At 49.5% G+C, this 20,926-nt stretch overlaps 1 protein-coding gene across 2 annotated transcripts in view; it reads left to right on the forward strand.

The window, feature by feature from the left end:
- IL6R (interleukin 6 receptor) overlaps positions 1 to 20,926 on the forward strand; it is a 62,594-nt gene that overhangs the window by 25,576 nt on the left and 16,092 nt on the right. For both annotated transcript variants that reach the window (XM_025389146.1, XM_025389150.1), the window contains exons 4-8: positions 2,739 to 2,920; positions 3,209 to 3,375; positions 4,185 to 4,326; positions 16,270 to 16,316; positions 18,076 to 18,145. In XM_025389146.1, coding sequence (XP_025244931.1) covers positions 2,739 to 2,920; positions 3,209 to 3,375; positions 4,185 to 4,326; positions 16,270 to 16,316; positions 18,076 to 18,145 — 608 coding nt within the window. The remainder of the gene's footprint in view (positions 1 to 2,738; positions 2,921 to 3,208; positions 3,376 to 4,184; positions 4,327 to 16,269; positions 16,317 to 18,075; positions 18,146 to 20,926) is intronic.

Genomic DNA, 20,926 nt, shown 5'->3' on the forward strand with positions numbered 1-20,926 from the left:
TGATGATGGCGGTGGATGTCAGGACGAGCGACGAGTAGCATGTACAGCGCGGGAATGCTGAACAAAGCGATGATTCACGTCCTGGGCGGGACGGCATGAAATCTCATCACACTTCTCAGAACAGGGGGCAGTTTAAAACTTCCGAAGTGCTTATTTCTGGAATTTTCCATTTACTATTTTTGGACCGCAGTTGACCACAGGTAACCGAAATCTTGGAAAGCAAAACCTCAGATAAGGCAGGACTACTGCATCAGAAAGCCAGAGCAGTGACTTCAGCAGGGTGATTCGGCTCCCACTTGCGTCTGTTTCCATAGAGTTACTGGGCCGCCTGGCAGTCTTATTTTTGTTCTGTCCTCTATGATGAAAAGTGTGGATTACCCATCTGTGAGTGATGCAGCTGCCATCAGCACTGTCAGCTCATGCCCCAAGCCTGGGTAGCTTCACAGTCCAGCGAAGGATACGCCTTGTTTGTACCTCAAAGGCTTGTACCATAGACAGGATTAGGCAGGACAGAGACGGTGGCTGGCAACTTCCCAGGCCAGCCTGTGGAAATCTCTGTCACGTCTGACACTTCAAATGAAATACTTTTTTTTTTTTTTTTGAGATGGAGTTTCGCTCTGTTGCCCAGGCTGGAGTGCAGTGGCATGATCTCGGCCCACTGCAACCTCCGCCTCCTGGGCTCAAGCGATTCTCCAGCCTCAGCCTCCTGAGTAGCTGAGATTACAGGCACACGCCACCACGCCCAGCTAATCTTTGTATTTGTAGTAGAGATGGGGTTTCACCATGTTAGCTGGGCTGGTCTCCTGACCTAGGGTGATCCACCTATCTCGGCCTCCCAAAGTGCTGGGATTACAGGCGTGAGCCACCGCGCCCGGCTTGACTGGAATACTTTCCATGTTGACAGCAGGAGTGGGAGAGAGTGCGGTGTCCGTGTTGCAGTGCTTGTCCTCCTCCTGAGCAGCCTCGAGCCTTTGCTTCCATCTGCTTTGAAGAGTCAGCATGGCCACTGGGCACCTTTGAAGTGAGGAAAGAGCAGGGGAAGTAGCTGCGAGAGCCTCAGGGGCCCCAGCCCCCACTGAGGCCCCACCCGGACCTCAGGCCACTGCAGGGCCTGGAAGAGACAGGCCCCTGGAAAGGGATTACTGGGAGCTCTGCTTTTTCTCTGCTTTTTTCTCTTGTGTGTCTGCTTTCATACCCTGGCCCAATTGCAGCACCATTCACTCCTTCTTCCACAGGCATGGGCGAGTTCAGCCTCTGCCTTGGACCAGGCGTGATGCTGGGGCAGTGGGAGAGACGCAGGCCAACAAGACTGAGCCCCGGCCCTCTGACCCCGCCTGGGCACACACGTAAAGCAGTCGGTGACCCTGCCTTTGTGGCTGGGTGGAAGCCTGGGTGGTGTTGGGGGGAGGAGAAAGGGGGCTTTAACTCAGCCTGGAAAGGTTGGGTTTGTCCCATGTGCTGGACTCAGCAGGAGCCCAGGGTTCGAACCCAAGTCAGAGATGGCAGACTCATCACCCCAGCCAGATGGTGAGTGGCTGACGTGGCCTCATATCCCCACATGTGTCATAAGAGGGTGAAACCTTAGGTTTCCAGGCCAGGTGGGATGGTGACTGACTCACCTCGAACGTCTTCAGTCACCCAGAATTCTTTTCTGGACTCACCTGCCAGAACCCCTCTAGCACTTTTTGAGTCTCTGGAGTGGCGTTTCTGCTGGGTGTCTAGTCATCTGAGGACAGGTCTTTTTTGTTAGTGCCTTAAAGCCAGGGTGGGGCCTCTCGATTCATTCCTACATCCCTACAGTGCCAAGAGCACAGGCCCAGTGGGAGACCAGAGCTGGCCAGCCCACCAAGGCCTGAGTGACCGGCTGGGCCCTCCAGCCTAGCTCCCCTCACCCTTCGTGCCAGGCGCTAGGCTACATGTTTATATATATTTATAAATCCAGCTAGTTTCCTCATCTGTAGATTTTACATTTATTGCTCTTTTTTTTTTTTTTTTTTTTTGAGATAGAGTCTCACTCTGTCGCCCAGGCTAGAGTGCAGTGGCGCGATCTCTGCTCACTGCAACCTCTGCCTCCTGGATTCATGCGATTCTTCTGCCTCAGCCTCCCGAGTAACTGGGACAAGCATGTGCCACCACGCCAGGCTAATTTTTTTTTTTTTTTGTATTTTTAGTAGAGACAGGGTTTCACCGTATTGGCCAGGTTGGTCTCAAACTCCTGACCTCATGATCTGCCCTCCTTGCCCTCCCAAAGTGCTGGAATTACAGGCGTGAGCCACCGCGCCCAGCCCTTATTTTTCAGTCTTAACAGAACCAGCCAGGCATGATGGCTTACGTGGTACAACATGTTGCCAACAGCCTGGGCAACATGGTGAAACCCCATCTCTATTAAAAACACAAAAATTAGCCGGGCACACTCGGTAGGCTGAGGCAGGAGAATCTCTTGAACCTGGAGGCAGAGGTTGCAGTGAGCCGAGATTGCACCACTGTACACCAGCCTGGGCGACACAGTGAGACTCCATCTCAAAAAAAAAAAAAATAATAATAATCTTAACAGAACCCCTACGAGATAGGTAGTATTAATATTCCTGTTTGTAAATGAGAAAAGAAGACTTAGAGATACAGGGCTCATGAGTCTGGAGCTGGGATTCAAACCCCGGGATTCCATTTCCCCCTTCTCTCCGCTCTTGAGTCTATGCGAAACTGACAGGCGAGCCCTGCCCTTGTTTTGTGTCTAACAGTCAGAACAGTCCGGCCGAAGACTTCCAGGAGCCGTGCCAGTATTCCCAGGAGTCCCAGAAGTTCTCCTGCCAGTTGGCAGTGCCGGAGGGAGACAGCTCTTTCTACATAGTGTCCATGTGCGTCGCCAGTAGTGTTGGGAGCAAGTTCAGCAAAACTCAGACCTTTCAGGGTTGTGGAATCTGTACGTAAGCTCTTCCCCCTCTCCAGCAGTTTCCTTCATTTTTGATTTAATCCTTCTTATCGACTTCTCAGAGGGGCAGGGAAGGGGTGGTTGAGGGATTTGGTGAGTTGGTGGCTTTTGGGCGTTGCTTGCCGGGAGGTGTGGCAGTGATGAAGCAGGCCCTTGTGGAGCTGTGCCTGGGGAGTGAACGGGGCTGGGTGGGGCCCTGCCTGCTGGGAACTCAGCCTACATGGGCTTCTCTACACTATATTTGCTGCTGCATAGGAGCCATGCTCCCTTTTCCCACAGTGCAGCCTGATCCGCCTGCCAACATCACAGTCACTGCCGTGGCCAGAAACCCCCGCTGGCTCAGTGTCACCTGGCAAGACCCCCACTCCTGGAACTCATCTTTCTACAGACTACGGTTTGAGCTCAGATATCGAGCTGAACGGTCAAAGACATTCACAACATGGATGGTAAATTTATGTTTTACTTCTGGTCAGAGAGGTGCCCCCAGATGCTTAGGCATAGTAGAAAGGATACTAGAGGCCAGGCACGGTGGCTCACGCCTGTAATCCCAGCATTTTGGGAGGCCAAGGTGGGCGGATCACGTGAGGTCAGGAGTTGGAGACCAGCCTGGCCAACATGGTGAAATGCCGTCTCTACTAAAATTACGAAAAATTAGCCAGGCGTGGTGGTGCACGCCTGTAATCCCAGCCACTCGGGGGCTGAGACAGGAGAATCCCTTGAACCCGGGAGGTGGAGGTTGTGGTGAGTGGAGATCACACCACTGCACTCCAGCCTGGGTGACAGAGTGAGACTCCATCTCAAAAAGAGAGAAAGAAAGAAGAGTACTAAAAAGAAAACCATAGGCTCTAGGTCCTGCTTCAAAATTGGCTACCTTCGTTGCTTTGGATAAATGTTTTAAGCTTTCTGAGCCTTGGTGATATATCTTTTATTAAATGAGAAGGATAATGCTAGGCCAGTCTCCTCTTCCCAGGCTTGCCTGTGAGGAGAGCAATGTGGGAAGGGATTTGGGCTATAAACATGTCAAGCATTGTGGCTTGCAGGATTCTGTAGTGCATGGGTGGGGCAGGGACTTTCTGATTCAGCTCCCGTGGGCCCTGAGGGCAACCCCTCACTAGTGGAGCCTCCAGGGTGGTGGGAGCCTCTAGAGGCCTCTGCCAGCTGAAGCACAGGGCTGGTCAAGGCACCAACCCACTGGGGAGATGCCTGCCCAGCACCACCCTGGACCCCTCCCCAGTCACTGTGCCCCCGCCCTCAGGTCAAGGACCTCCAGCATCACTGTGTCATCCACGACGCCTGGAGCGGCCTGAGGCACGTGGTGCAGCTTCGTGCCCAGGAGGAGTTCGGGCAAGGCGAGTGGAGCGAGTGGAGCCCGGAGGCCATGGGCACGCCTTGGACAGGTATTGGGGTGGGCACTGAGGAAGGAAGGGGTGTTTCAACTGTCATTGCATCAGATATCCATTGCTATGTGACAAGTCGCCTCAAAACTAGTGGCTTAGGCCAGGTGCGGTGGCTCACACTGGTAATCCCAGCATTTTGGGAGGGAGGCTGAGGCGGGTGGATTGCCTGAGGTCAGGATTTCGAGACCAGCCTGGCCAACGTGGTGAAACCCCCGTCTCTACTAAAAGTACAAAAAATTAGCTGGACATGGTGGCGGTTGCCTATAATCCCAGCTACTCAGGAGGCTAAGGCAGGAGAATCTCTTGAACCCGGGAGGCAGAGGTTGCAGTGAGCCGAAATCACACCATTGCACTCCAGCCTGGACGACAGGAACGAAACTCTGTCTCAAAAGAAATAAACAGCTAGCAGCTTAAAACGGCAATCATTTATCTGCTTGAGATTCCAAAAATACAGTCAGTTAGGCAGCTCTTCTGCTGGTCTTGCCTGAATCAGGAATGCAGCTGCCATCAGATTGGGATGGTCTGAGGTGGCCTTGGTCACATGTCTGACGATGGTGCTGGCTGGTGGCCGGGGCCCTTGGTTCTCCCTGTGGCTTCTCATCCTCAGCTGCCAGCCCAGACTCAGGGCAGGCGGGTGGGGATCCCGCCACTGCTGGAGGGATGCGAAGTTAGCCGTATTTAATCTAGGGCAGTCACTCATGCTTTTATTTTTTTCAAATGTTAAAGGTAATAATAATTGCCATTTGAGGACTGTTGAAATTAGCATGTTTGTTGTAGAACATGAAAAATTCCAGAAAAATATGAAGAATAATTATCACCAGTAGTTTTACTCCCTAGAGAAAACCAGTGAGATCATGTTAGTATGCTGCTTTCCTTTTTCTAGGTACATGTATGTGTGTGTGTATTTATATGTATAAACGTGATATTCCCCATGTTGTCAATTACTTTTGGAAACTTAGTAACTGCATCATCAATATATATTTTTAAAAACCCCATGGAGATTTTTTTAAACTTAATTTTTTTTTTTTTTTTGGAGACAGGGTTTCTCCTTGTTACCCAGGATGGAGTATAGCAGTGTAATCGCAGGTCACTGCAACCTCTGCCTCCTGAGTTCAAGCAATCCTCCTGCCTCAGTCTCCTAAGTAGCTGGGACCACAGGCATGTGCCACCACGCCTGGCTAATTTAAAAAAATTTTTTTGTAGAGACAGGGTTTCACCATGTTGCCCAGGCTGGTCTTGAACTCTTGGCCTCAAGCAATCCACCAGCCTCAGACTCCCAAAGTGCTGGGATTACTGGTGTGAGCCACCGCACCTGGCTAAACTTAAAAAAAAAAAAAATTTTTTTTTTTTTTTTTTGAGACGGAGTCTCACTCTGTCACCCAGGCTGGAGTGCAGTGACGTGATCTCGGCTCACTGCAAACTCTGCCTCCCGGGTTCACACCATTCTCCTGCCTCAGCCTCCCGAGTAACTGGGACTATAAGCGCACGCTACCACGCCCAGCTAATTTTTGTATTTTTTAGTAGAGATGGGGTTTCACTATTTTGACCAGGCTGCTCTTGAACTCCTGACCTCGTGATCCACCCGTCTCAGCCTCCTAAAGTGCTGGGATTACAGGTGTGAGCCACCGCGCCCGGCCTAAACTTTTAAAATTGTAATCAAATTAATACATGCACGTGGCAAAGAAGTAATAAACAGCTTATAACACTGAGCAGTGGTCCCTTGTCCCATGCCTTCCATTTCTAGTCCTGCTTTCTAAGGAAGTTGCTTGACTCTTTCTGTTTCTAGTTCCTCTGTTGGTGCCCTCTTTAACACTAAACAACAAGCTTATATGGCTTTTTTCTTTTCCCGATAAAACCACTTGAGACATTATCTATCAACACCCTGCTATGAAAGGTTAGGATTAAGCAGACCTAGAATGCAGGAATCTCCCTGACCACAACCCAGACAGTGGTCAGCCAGCCTCTGCTTGAATGCTTCCAGAGCCAGAGAGCTTACTACTTCTTGTAGCAATCTGTTTTATTTTTCCCAGTGTTTTTGTTGCAGAATGGCCTCCTGGCTCACTTTGGGGTCAAATGTTTCTAGCCCTGTGGCATAGTTGAACCAAATTAATCATTCTTAAATAACTCGCAGTTAGGAAAAAAAAAAAGAATAAGATACTCATGTATTTGAGTAAGTATGGATAAAAAGGAAAAGGCAGAACTGACATCAGTCCCATCCCTACCCCTGCCACTTTCTCCCAGCCCTGGCCCCAGGGAGAGAAGGCTTTCATCTGTCAGCTGCACATTCTTCTGCCAGATTGGATGGTGTGGGGTGATGGCTGTTCCTCCTGGCTGGCTTTGTTCTGTGGGGTCCTTGTCCCTTGTCTTTCCTGTCCTGGGGACAGCCAGAGGAGTAGGCTGGGGCTTAGGATGTAATCCTAGTTGGATGCAGTAATATCAAGTACAAGCTTCCATCTTTGTTGGCACTTTCCCTGTTCATCAAGAACAGGAGGCAGCTTTCTATTGGGCCCTCTCCTCAAAAGCTGCTCAGGCCTGGACAAGGAGTGGGGCCTAACTACTATATCTTAGACCATTTTAATAAATCAGTGCATCCTTCAGGGTAGATCATATTGACCTGTCCATGGTTTTCTTTGATTTGTGTATACTTTGAGCCAAATACACTGACTTATCTGAATGCTGAGCATCAGTATGGCTTTGGGGGCCTTTTTAAGGTGGGGGGTGGAAATCAGCTCTAACATCATGCAGAGGAATAGGAATTCCAGATATAGGCTGACCCCTATTTTACCTTTTATTCCAGCCGCTTAGTTTAGATAGTCATAAGCAGCTTGAAGCAATCTCATTTTGTTAGAAAGTTTCCTCGTCTAAAAATTTTCAAATTGTAAAATATATATAATATAATATTTACCATTTATATTAGTATTATTATTATTATTTGAGATGGAGTCTTGCTCTGTCACCCAGGCTAGAGTGCAGTGGCGTGATCTCAGCTCAATGCAACCTCCACCTCCCGGGTTCAAGCAATTCTCCTATCCCAGCGTCCTGAGTAGCTGGGACTACAGGCACCCGCCACCGTGCCTGGCTAATTTTTGTATTTTTAGTGGAGATGAGGTTTCACCATATTGGTCAGGCTGGTCTTGAACCCCTGACCTCAGGTGATTCACCCACCTCAGCCTCCCAAAGTGCTGAGATTACAGGCATGAGCCACCGCGCCCTGCCCATTTATATTATTTTTAAGTGTACAGCTCTGTGGCATTAAGTATCGTTGTGCAACCATCACCACTTTACTTCTCCAGGACTTTTTTCATCTTGTAAAATTGAAACTCAGAATCTGTTAAACAGTAACTCTCCTTTCACCCACTCCTTCCCCCAGCTCATGGCAACCACCATTCTACTTGCTTTCTCTGTGAGTTTGACTACTGTAGGTACTTCATTTGCTTGACTGTTTGCTTGCTTGCATGCCTGCCTGCCTGCCTGCCTTTGTCTCTTTCTCTCTCTCTCTCTTTTTTTTTTTTTTTTTTTCTTTTTGAGACTGAGTCTCACTCTGTTGCCCACCCAGGCTGGAGTGCACTGTCGTGATCTTGGCTCACTGCAACCTCTGCCTCCCGGGTTCAAGCAATTCTCCAGCCTCAGACTCCTGAGTAGCTGGGATTACAAGCATCTGCCACCACGCCTGGCTAATTTTTTTATTTTTAGTAGAGATGGAGTTTCACCATGTTGGCCAGGCCGGTCTTGAATTCCTGACCTCAAGTGATCCGTCAAAGTGCTGAGATTACAAGCGTGAGCCACTGCGCCTGGCCCTCTCCCTCTCTCTTTTTCTTTCTTTTTTCTTTTCTTTTTTTTTTGGGATGGGTTCTCCCTCTACCACCCAGGCTGGGGTGCAGTGGTGTGCGATCATGCTCACTGCAGCCTTGACCTCCTGGGCTCAAGAAATCCTCCCACCTCAGCCTCCCAAATAGCTGGGACTACAGGTATGCACCACCATGCCTGGCTAATTTTTGTATTTTTTATAGAGACAAGGTTTCACCATGTTGCCCAGGCTGCACTCCAGGTACTTCAAATAAGTGGAAGCAGAGAGTATTTGTCTTTTGGTTACTGACTTACTTCACTTAGCATAGTATCTTCAAGATTTATTCATGTTATAACATGTGTCAGACTTTCCTCCCTTTTTAAGGCTGAATACTATTCCATTGTGTAGAGACACCATACTTTGTTGATTCATTCGTTCGTCAGGGGACACTGGGTTTGCTTCCCCATTTTGGTTGTTGTGCATAATGCTGCTATAAACGTGGCTGTGAAATATCTGTTTAGATTCCTGCTTTCAGTTCTTTTGTGTGTATATACTCAGAAGTATATTTGTGGTATCATATGGTAATTCTAATTTTCAATTTTCATGGAAATGCCATGCCGTTTTCCACAGTGGCTGCACCATTTTACACTTACACCAGAGTGTATATGGATTCCAGTTTCTCCACATCCTTGCCAACACTTGTTATTTTTCATTTTGCTGCAATAGTCCTCCTTGTGGATGTGAAGTGTTATCTCATTGTGGTTTTGATTTGCATTTCCCTAATGATTAATGTCTTTTTTGAGACAGAGTCTCACTCTGTCACCCAGTCTGGAGTGCAGTGGGGCGATCTTGGCTCACTGCAACCTCCACCTCCTGGGTTCAAGTGATTTTCGTGCCTCAGCTTCCCGAGTAGTTGGGATTGGCGTGCACCACCACACCCAGCTAAATTTTGTTTGTTTGTTTTTTTTTTTTTTTGAGACGGAGTCTCGCTCTGCCGCCCAGGCTGGAGTGCAGTGGCCGGATCTCAGCTCACTGCAAGCTCCGCCTCCCGGGTTCACGCCATTCTCCTGCCTCAGCCTCCCGAGTAGCTGGGACTACAGGCGCCCGCCACTGCGCCCGGCTAGTTTTTTGTATTTTTTAGTAGAGACGGGGTTTCACCGTGTTAGCCAGGATGGTCTCGATCTCCTGACCTCGTGATCCGCCCGTCTCGGCCTCCCAAAGTGCTGGGATTACAGGCTTGAGCCACCGCGCCCGGCCAAATTTTGTATTTTTAGCAGAGATGGGGTTTTGCCGTGTTGGCGAGGCTGCTCTCAACTCCTGACCTCAAGTGAGCCATCCGTCTAGGCCTCTCAAAGTACTGGTATTACAGGCGTGAGCCACCACGCCCAGGCTGAGCATCTTTTCATGTGCTTCTTGGCCATTCATGTATCTTTGGAGAAATATCTATTTAAATAGAAAGTTCTTTCTTATGTGAACCTAACTCTGGCCTCACTGGCCCTTGCTCTGTCCTCAGGGATAACCGATGACAAATTTCCTAGTCTGCTCTCTCTGAATTCTTTTGGAGTTCCCAGACTTGCATCTGCTTGGGCTCCTCTTCCCAGGCTGTTACATGGGATGGTCTGTGAATTCTTTACCTGTCTGGCCCCCTTCCTCTGAATCTGGTCTCATTTGTGGATGTCCCTCTTTAAGTTGCTGACACCCTCCCTCTCTTGGAAGATGGTGTGGTGGGGGCTGTCTGGCCAGCACTGGGTATGGTCTTCACTTTCCAGCCTCGGGTGGACATACTTCTGTGGCATAGACACAGCTTCTGTGGGAGCTCAGACAGAACAGTTGGTTTCTTCTCACATAAGGAGCGGCAGACTTTGAGCCCTCCACCCTATACATATGTGGTTTGAGGCAGGGGAAGTCTTCAAAACCCAGTGGTGAATATATCCAAGAAAGAAACCTGCTGCTCCCCTCTCTGCTGAGGGCGAGCAAGAGGAACTTGGATGATTCTGATGCAAGAGGGGGATTCAGGTTGGAAATTGGCAGACAGTTCTGAAAAATAAGAGGAAGGTTAGAACACTAGGTGAGGTGTTTGTTATGGACCACAGTTATTAGGCTGTTAGGGATGCGTCAGTGTACTAGACGCTGTATCACCGTGTGGGGTGAGCTTACCCACCCCAAGGACCTTCAGCTCTCAAGGCCCAGACAGACAGGATGCACCTGCCTCCCAGCCTAGGTGTGGGAGTGGTGGCCTTTGGGAGACACAGAGGTCCTGGGAAGCACCTGGGAGTCAGGTTGTATGACCTTGGTAAAGTTAGTTCAGCTCTCAGAGCCTCAGTCTTGTCATCTGTAAAGTAGGGATGATAGCACCAATCTTGTTCCTTTCAGAGAGTTTTTGTGAGTCTGATGAAAAAATATTCTTTAGAAATGCTAAAGCATACTGCACATATAAGTGGATCAGCAATTACAGGACGGTGCTGCTGCTTGGGAGGAGGAGAGTGGGACCAGAGGCATCCCAGAATCAGTATCCTGGAGGCCATCCTGAACTCACTGCGTTAGAGTCTGGAGGAGGAAATGGAGTGGGCGGTTTGAGAAAACTTTCCTGGTGGTTTTAGTATGTGCTTGAGGGGGCTGGAGGAGGGTGCATGCCCCACCGTAGTATATCTAATATGTAATAGATGGTGCTTACAGCACGATAAGGCTGTAAGCAGACTGTTCTGTTGGGGCGGTTTAGAGATAGCAGGAAAAGCTTCATGGAGGAGGTGACAATTGAATTGTGTCTTAAAGGATGTGTAGGAGGGTCCCAGATAGAAAATGGGGATTGTAGGCAGAGGGAACAGCAGGTACAAAGGCATGGAACTGTGAGCAAGGGGAGGGTGGCAGGGAGCTGCTTGGTGAGGCTGACACCTGTGTGGGTGGGTGGTCTGAGTGGGACAGGTGGAGGCTGGCCTTGGTGGGCCCCTGTAGGAGTGGAAGTGGAATGCCATAGAGGGCGGCTCTGGAGCCTGGACTTCAGCAGGTGCTGAAGGTGCCCTTGAGGCTGGGGCTTGGCCCCCGCACAGACTGTAGCCCAGGACAGCCTTTTGCATGAAGCTGGGGGTCCTAGAGTCACTCTTTCGTAGCCCTGCTTTGGCCAGCAAGGCCAGGTCACGTCTGTCAGCACCTGTAGCGGCGGCTCATGGAAATTGTGCAGGCTGGTATCCGTGGACAGGGCGCGTGGTTGGCAGCTTTCTCTCAAGTGGGAGTTCTGAATTTATCCTCCCCTGATGGGAGTTCTCCCTGTCACATCAACATTGAGTCTGGGGGAACCACAAAATCTTTTTTTTTTTTTTTTTTTTTTTGGAGATGGGATCTCACTCTGTTGCCCAAGCCGGAGTCCAGTGGCGTAATCGTAGCTCACTCCAGCCTTGAACTCCTGCCTCAGCCTCTGAGTAGCTAGCACTATAGGCATGCATCACGATGCCCGGCTAATTTTTTAAAAAATATTTTACAGAGATGAGGTCACCCTATGTTGCACAGGCCTTGAGTGATCCTCCTGCCTCGGCCTCCCAAAGCTCTGGGATTTATAGCCATGAGCCACTGAGCCAGGCTGGAGCCCCTTTTCAAAGAGGGCATGGGGCAAAATGCCTGGGAAAAGCCCATTAGGCACAAGGGGATTATTCCTTGCTCCTCACACATCCCTTTAACTCCCTCCTTTAGTCCCCAAGAATGGGAATCACACCTGTTGGAGGAGGTACTGCCAAAGGTTTGCATTTGCACATGAGGGGGTGCCCTGAAGCCAGGACTGAGCAGTCGGTCCCTCCAGCTATATATTATCTTCTCAAACTCTTTGGCTGTCCATTCTGGAGGAGTTTGTTTTGTTCCTCTCTGCAGCACTCCCAAGTGGGACATTCTGGGGTTACAGAGCCTTGGTTACACATTTCTGGAGAGATTTTGCCCTGTTCACTTCTCCATGTGGCATCCCCGAATTCCCTCTCGGCCCTGTTTTCTGCAGCTTTCTGGAACATTCCACTGGGGCCCCCCCCCCACTTCTACTGCATCACCTGCCACTTTGTGCAGAGCACTGACTCTGGAGTCAGGTAGCATTCGGTATAGTTGCTGCCCTTGCCCTTGACCAGCACGACCCTGGAGAAGTACCTCACTGAGACTCAGTTAGCTTATTTGTCAAGTGGGAATAGTAATGCCTGCCTCAAAAAACCCAAACCCCAGCCTTGCTGGGTTGTGAGTCTTCAATGAGGTGAGAAGCAATTAGCACAGAGCCTGGCACATGACAAGGGTGCAATAAATGCCAGCAGGACTGCCTTTCACCCGTGTCTCCTGCCAAGCCTGTCTCTCGAGCTCTGGATTCATGTCTTCAACTCAGCCCAGACTTCTGGCCAGATCCTCCCTCCTGTGCCAGGTGCTCAGCATGACCCAAACCAAACATATCACACCCCTTACAGACCTCCCTGCCCTGCTTGTCCAGGGGACAGACACGCCACCCACTCAGCTACCCAGCCAGGAGCTTGCACATCACGCCAAACGTCTCTGCCTTGGTTTGGATTCTCACCACATCTCAGTAGTATCTAGCAGTCAGCCGTCGTGGTGCACTCCACTCTTCCTGCCTCTCTCCACGACCCCTCCTCCTGCATCCTCCCCTTGCCTACCCGGCTGACATCCCTGTGCACAACTGGGCGATTCCTAAACATTGGGATTTCACGGGTCTGTAAAATTTCAAAAACAATTCTGGGGACCAATTAAGGTTGCCAGCTTTTTTATTTTTAGAGACAGAGTCTCGCTCTGTCACCCAGGCTGGAGTGCAGTGGCGCGATCTCCGCTCACTGCAAGCTCCGCCGCCTCCTGGGTTCACGCCATTCTCCTGCCTCAGCCTCCCTAGAAGTTGGGATTAAAGGCACCCGCCACCACGCCCGGCTAATTTTTTTGTGTTTTTAGTAGAGATGGGGTTTCGCCGTGTTCGCCAGGATGGTCTCGATCTCCTGACCTCGTGATCTGCCCGCCTCGGCCTCCCAAAGTGCTGGGATTACAGGCGTGAGCCACTGCGCCTGGCCAACCATCACCATAATTTCTTAAAAGAAAAGATGCTTGGTTGGGCGTGGTGGCTCAGGCCTATAATCCCAGCACTTTAGGACGCTGAGGGGGGAGGATTGCCTGAGCCCAGGAGATAGAGACCAGCCAGCTACCGTAAGGAGACCCTGTCTTTACAAAAAAAAAAAAAAGTTAAAAAAAAATTAGTTGGGCATAGCAGTACATACCTGTAGTCCTAGCTAAGTGGGAGGCTGAGGTGGGAGGATCACCTGAGCCCAGCATTTGGAGGCTGCAATGACCTATGATAGCACTACTGCACTCCAGCCTGGGCAACAGAGCCAGACCCTGTCTTAATAACAAAAAACGACCTTGCTTTAACTGCCCCCCCACACCTGCCCCCCCAAATGAGGAAGGGTGAAACCTCAGAACGAGGGGCGCTTTTGGCACCCAGACACCGTGGAGATGTACACACAGCCTTTTCTGAAGCCACTAGGCTTCTCTCTGCAGACCATTCCAAGTGGCGTTTGGGACCCAGCTGGAGGTGAGTCATTTCTCCTCGGGAGGCTCCTCAGTGAGGTTTATGTATTTGTTTCTGTACGAATGGAGGAGCAGTGATGAGCTGTCTGTTGGGTGGTTGAAAGGCTGTGAGGAAAGGTGTGAAGTAGGGTCTGCTGGCTCAGCATGGAGGAGCTGCCTGGCGCTGCTGAGCCTGTGGGTCCCACGGTCTCTCCTCCCCTCTTCGTGTGGCTTTGTGGTTCATTCCCACTTTAACCCCAGCAACCTGAGCCTCCAGAGGTTACTGGGCATTCTCTGGGCCACAGGCGGTGTTGGGGGTCAGGACTGTGGGTAGAAACTTTCTTCCTGAAGCATCTGTCTTGAGTATAGTATGGGGAGCCTTTGAAAAACCCTAATGACTGAGTCTCATTTCCATGGTTCTGCGGCGACAAGCAAGGTGGAGCCTACAAGGCTCCAGATGAAACTGACTCTGGCTGGGTTTGGCAAACTGCTGGGCGGCATGAGCATCTGTGGGCAGCCATATTTTCTATTTAGGGCTGCCCCATCTTCTTGTTTTCTTCTTTTTCTTTTTTTTTTTTTTAGAGACAAGGTTTGACTATGTTACCCAGGCTGGTCTCAAACTCCTGGCCTCAAGGGATTCTCCCGCCTCAGTCTCCCAAAGTGCTGGGATTACAGGTGTGAGTCCGGCCTGCTCCGTCTTCTTTGTCTTCTGATTTTAGCTTTCATTCTAGCGTCTCCATGCCCTCAGGTCATACTTTAGATACCCTGGGCTGTGAATGTATGACTGTTCTCTGCTGGGCTGGGCTGAGCTGGGAAGAACACAAAGGAATAAGAAACTGGGTCCCGCCCATGAATTCTAGGTTCAATTCTGGTCACACTTGCTGTGCGGCCTTGAACAAGTCACTTTCCCTCTCTGGGCCTCTGTTTCCCCTCTGTACAATGGGAAGAGTGGATGCATTCTTATACTCCCTCTAGTGCTGCGGGTGTGTGGTTTCCCCCTTACTGGTGACAGCATATTCCAGGAATTCTGGAAACCCTCCCCGACGCAGAAGCAGGGTCACCCTCTCCCCGCCTCCTTGCTAGTCCTTCTTACTCCTGGCCCAGTGAGGCTCATGATTTTTGTATAAACCATTCTGTGGAATTTTAGAACTCTTGATGGAAAAATGATGAGCTGACAAGAGAATATTTTGAAATCCAGAGCATTCCACTCACTGCCTGTTACGGTTAAGGCCCAGGCCCAGGCTTTCCTTGGATGCTTAGCCTCCTCTTGCCTTGGGGTTTCTGCAGACACACTGTTCCGTGGAGGGGGAGGGAGCCGTGAGGGTGCCTGGTCCACATCCCTGCTGCTGCAATGTGTACTAAACCCACACAGGCAAATGAATATTTGTTTGTTATATATTTTTTATTGCAAAAAGGTGCATAGAAGGAAATTGAAATAGTGCTTATCTCTGGTGATGTGTATCTTTCCATTTTCTTCCTGTGTGCAAATATATAGTATTATTATATATACTGTAGTACACAATAAATAATCATAAAATATATTTCTTTAGAAAGTTTGGATCAAAATACGTGGAATTTGTCTTGTCTTGCATTTTTTGTACAGCATTATGTCATGTCTTCAATGTTTTTCTAAAACAGTTTTGGCCGGGCGTGGTGGCACACGCCTGTAGTCCCAGATACTTGGGAAGCTGAGATGGGAGGATCACTGAAGCCCAGAAGTTAAGCTACAGTGAGCCATCATCATGCCATTGCACTGCAGCCTGGCGACAGAGGGAGACCCTGTCTCTGAAAATGTATAATAACTGGCCAGGCACGGTAGCTCATGCCTGTAATCCGAGCACTTTGGGAGGCAAAGCGGGTAGATCACCTGAGGTCAGGAGTTCGAGACCAGCCTGGTGAATATGGTGAAACCCTGTCTCTACTAAAAATACAAAAATTAGCTGGGTGTAGTGGCGGGCGCCTATAATCCCAACTACTTGGGAGGCTAAGGCAGAAGAATCACTTGAACCCAGTAGGTGGAGGTTGCAGTGAGCCAAGATCGTGCCACTTCACTCCAGCCTGGGTGAAAGAGTGAAACTCCATCTCAAAAAAAAAAAAAAAAAATATATATATATATATATATATATAAATTTTAAAGGTTTCTGCATTATGTAGTTATATCATAATTTCTATAACTAGTCCCTTATGGTTGGATATTTGGTTATCTCCAGCATGCTGGGGTTTTTTTTTTTTTTTTTTTTGAGACAGAGTTTCACTCTTGTTGCCCAGGCTGGAGTGCAATGGCATGATCTCTGCTTACCGCAACCTCTGCCTCCCGGGTTCAAGTGATTCTTCTGCCTCAGCCTCCCGAGTAGCTGGGATTACAGGCATGTGCCAGCATACCCGGCTAATTTTGTATTTTCGGTAGAGATGGAGTTTCTCCATGTTGGTCAGGCTGGTCTGGGACTCCCGACCTCAGATGATCCGCCCAGCTTCCCAAAGTGCTGGGATTACAGGTATAAGCCACCGTGCCCAGTCCATGCTGTTCTTTTAAATAACATTGAGATGAACTTTTTTCTGATTTTCAAGCGCCTGAGACAGGACTCCGGGGCCCGTGAATCACTAATAACAACTGTTTCTTCTGTCCACAGAATCCAGGAGTCCTCCAGCTGAGAACGAGGTGTCCACCCCCACGCAGGTGAGCTCCTGTTCTTGTAAAAGGGTCAGGGCAGCAGCACCTAGTGGTTAGGAGTGTGGGCGGATGCCAGACTGAATTTGGTTTAAATCCCAGCTCTGTCACTTAGTAGAAATGTGGCTGTGGTGAGTTATCTGTGCTTTTCAAGACTCTGTGAAAGGGAATCATAAAAATTATCTTGTCCCAGGACTGTAAAGAGTGGAGCAGCGTTGGCCTGGCACGCAGAACTGCCCTGCATCTAGCGGCAGCTATTTCATCTCTGACCTTTTTGGACACTGCTAATGGCTTAGCTTGAGATTGGATTCTGTTCATCTGAGTCCTTCCCCTGTGGAGTCCTGGTGTCATAACTTGCTGGAAAGAGGATTACCTCCGAAGCTGCTTAACAAATTCCATGAGTAATCCAATTTCCTATCCAACTATATCTCCTCCTGTGGCCCTTAATTCCCTAAATGCTAAGCTGGGAGGCACAGCCACTTCTGGAGCTGTGCAGCACAGGGAAGGAGCCTGGGGCTCTTGAACCTTATCTGTGTTCCATGTAGGAACAGCTGCAGGTGGAGCCCATACCCATGGGGCTAGAGTGCTCCCAACACAGGTTCTGGGGAAACTGACACCGACTGAGGACTGGCCTCATCCTGCTAAACTGTGAGCCTTGCATTTGCTATTTCATTGGCTCCTTATGTTAACGTTACAAGGGAGTGCTTGTAAGGGCTGCTTAACATGGGGTAAGAAGTCTGAGGCCAGGGCCAGGTGCCAGGGCTCACGCTTGTAATCCCAGCACTTTGGGAGGCCAAGGCGGGCAGATCATCTGAGGTGAGGAGTTCAAGACCAGCCTGACCAACATGGAGAAACCCTGTCTCTACTGAAAATAAAATCAGCTGGGTGTGGTGGCACATGCCTGTAATCCCAGCTATTTGGGAGGCTGAGGCAGGAGAATTGCTTGAACCTTGGAGGCGGAGGGTGCCGTGAGCCAAGATCGCACCATTGCACTCCAGCCTGGGCAACAAGAACGAAACTCCATCTCAAAAAAAGAAAAAAAAAAAAAAAAAAGAGAAGTATGAGGCCGGGCGCGGTGGCTCACTCCTGTAATCCCAGCACTTTGGGAGGCTGAGGCGGGTGGATCACCTGAGGTCAGGAGTTCCAGACCAGCCTGACCAACATGGTGAAACCCCGTCTGTACCAAAAACACAAAAATTAGCTGGGCATGGTGGCGCGTGCATGTAATCCCAGCTATTCAGGAGGCTGAGGCTGGAGAATCACTTGAACACGGGAAGCATAGGTTGCAGTGAGCTGAGATTATGCCATTGCACTCCAGCTTGGGTGACGAGAATCTCTATTTCTTTTGTGAAACTCCATTTCACAAAAAAACAAAAAATAAAAAGAAATCTGTCCAAGGTGACATAGCTTGTAAGTGGTAGAGCCAGGATTCCAGTCACAGTGGTACCTGCACCCTTGCATCGGACCTGTAAGGACAACAGCTGATTCAGTGTATCCACTGAGCATCTTCTCTGTGCAGGGTGCTGTGCCCTTCAGCTTTTGGTGGAGAGGCAGGTGCAAAGAAAGCCCCACCCTTAGCAGACACGGTGTGGATAGAAAAAATGCAAATAATAGTATTATTGATTTTTCCACTGTTACGAATGAAATGGAGAAAGGAATGCTTTGGGCGGATCAGGGAGGGCTCTGAGGAGGAGGTACCTCCTGAACTGGTTCTGAATGGTGGTGGAATCTGCAGAAACAGGCTGATGGTGAGGAATGTCTCTTTTAGGCACCTACTACTAATAAAGATGACGATAATATTCTCTCCAGAGATTCTGCAAATGCGACAAGCCTCCCAGGTAAGGACTGGGTATTTTCACATTCACAGGGTCTGAGGGACAGATTTGTCTCTGCGGAAAGTCCTTTCTTATTTGGACAGGTCGTCAGAGGATCAATGGCAGAAATGTTTTGTTTTTATTTTTGTTTTTGTTTTTTTTTTGAGACAGAGTCTTGCTCTGTTGCCTAGGCTGGAGTGCAGTGTGATCTCGGCTCACCACAACCTCCACTTCCCGAGTTCAAGCAATTCTCCTGCCTCAGCCTCCCGAGTAGCTGGGATTACAGGGGCATGCCACCATGCCCGGCTAATTTTTGTATTTTTAGCAGAGACGGGGTTTCACCGTGTTGGCCAGGCTGGTCTCGAACTCCTGACCTCGTGATCTGCCTGCCTCGGCCTCCCAAAGTGCTGAGATTACAGGCACGAGCCACCGTGCCTGGCCAGAAATATTCTTTTATTACTTTATATGTTGAAGTTTGATATTGTTAGCTAAGATATAATGAGGAGACTGTAAGAAAAATGGGATAAATCAGTGAGATATTTCACAACTGGCCCACAATACAAATGAATGTGCTGCAGACAAGATTACTGGAGTCTGAAATGGAATACCTGTTGAGGGAAATCTTTATTTTGGGAGCTCTTGATTTCAATGCTTCTGATTCCCTATCCCTGCAAGACCAGGAAAACTTACCAGTATTTGAATCAAGAAAGATCACAAGTCCTGTGTTTGACTAGGTGTATGGGACTTATGGAATCCAGACTCCAGAGGTTCAGTAGTTGAGTGGCTCCAGCTGATGACTCTTGGGCTTTGTGAGGCAGTCCTTGCCCTCGTTCCCCATCCCTGGGTGGATTCCTGCCTGCCCCTGATGCTGGCTGCCTCTGCTACAACAGCCCAGCTGCCAAGCCCTACCATGGTGCAGTGCACCTGTGGAAGACCTGCTAAATACCTGGGCCTGAGCTCTGCACAGCTGGGGACTCGGAGAGGATTAGAGCCATCCCTCTTCTCAAGGAGGCTACAGTCCAGGCCCCCGCAAAGAGTAAACTGGTAACTGTGACAAAGACCAGAATGTGAGATGGGCAGAAAGGGAGGCACAGATAAAGCAAAGTGGAATTTAGAGATTTGAGAGAGTGCATCAAGCTGAGCAGTCACAGAAAGCTCATGGAGGAGGTGCCATTTGAAATAGGCTTTGAATGGCATGAGTGGGATGCAAGAGGTTGAGTGTTCAAAGGTTGCTATGGGCCGGGTGCAGTGGCTCACGCCTGTAATCCCCGCACTTTGGGAGGCCGAGGTGGGAGAATCACCTGAGATCAGGAGTTCAAGACTAGCCTGGTCAACATGGTGAAACCCCATGTCTACTAAAAAATACAAAAATTAGCCGGGCGTGATGGTGGGTGCCTATAATCCCAGCTACTTGGGAGGCTGAGGCAGGAGAATCGCTTGAACCCGGGAGGTGGAGGTTGCAGTGAGCCAAGATTGAGCCACTGCACTCTATCCTGGGTCACAGAGTGAGACTCCATGTCAAAAAAAACCCAAAAACAACAGCAACAACAAAAACAAAGGCTGCTATGGAGGAGGGGACCCTCCAGTCCTCTCCGTCCACCCTCACTGATGATTTTTTTTTTAACTTTTTTTAAAGATCAGCCCATGGATGGTCTTTAGTGAGGTCTTTTTTTTTTTTTTTTCCTGAGATGGAGTCTCGCTCAGGCTGGAGTGCAATGGCACGATCTCGGCTCACTGCAAGCTCCGCCTCCCGGGTTCACGCCATTCTCCTGCCTCAGCCTCCCGAGTAGCTGGCACTACAGGCGACCACCACCACACCCGGCTAATTATTTGTATTTTTAGTAGAGATGGGGTTTCACTGTGTTAGCCGGGATGGTCTCAATCTCCTGACCTTGTGATCCACCCGCCTTGGCCTCCCAAAGTGCTGGGATTACAGGCGTGAACCACTGTGCCCAGCCTGTCACTGATGATTTTATCTAGCTTCATGTCACTAAAGACCATCCACAGGCTGGCGACTCCCAATTTTATATCCCTACCCTGATCTGTCCACTAAGACCCAGACTAATGTACCCAACTGCCTAGTTGACACATGGGACATCCGCTAGCAGTCTCAAATATATATATATATATATATATATATTTTTTTTTTTTTTTTTTTTTTTAAGATAGATTTTTGCTCTTGTTGCCTAGGCTGGAGTGCAATGGTGTGATCTCAGCTCACCGCAACCTCTGCCTCCTGCGGTCAAGCGATTCTCCTGCCTCAGCCTCCTGAGTAGCTGAGATTACAGGGATGCGCCACCACGCCCAGCTGATTTTGTATTTTTAGTAGAAACAGGGTTTCTCCATGTTGGTCAGGCTGGTCTCAAACTTCCGACCTCAGGTGATCTGCCCGCCTCAGTCTCCCAAAGTGCTGGGATTACAGGTGTGAGCCACTGTGCCTGGCCAGCATTCTCAAATTTAACATGTCTGAAAGAGAACACGTGACACTTCCCCACCTCTTTAACCCAGATCTGTTCTTCTCCATCTTCCCGATCTCAATAACTGGTACTGCGTTTGCTCAGATGGGGGATCGGGCACACTTCCTCCCTACTCCTCATCCTGTGGCCAGTCCCTCAGCAAGTGTTGTCCTTGTGCTTTGAGACGTACCTAGGAGCTGACCACTCCTCACCATCTCCAGTGCCAACACCCAGTCCAGCCCCTGCCACCTCTCATCCAGCAGGATTTCCTGGGCTGCCAACTGGTCTACCAACTTCTAGGCTTAACCCCCAACCAACTCTTTTCCAACCAGCACCTAGAGTGTCCCTT

Source organism: Theropithecus gelada, chromosome 1, assembly GCF_003255815.1.
Source record: "Theropithecus gelada isolate Dixy chromosome 1, Tgel_1.0, whole genome shotgun sequence".
Taxonomy (NCBI): Eukaryota; Metazoa; Chordata; class Mammalia; order Primates; family Cercopithecidae; genus Theropithecus; species Theropithecus gelada.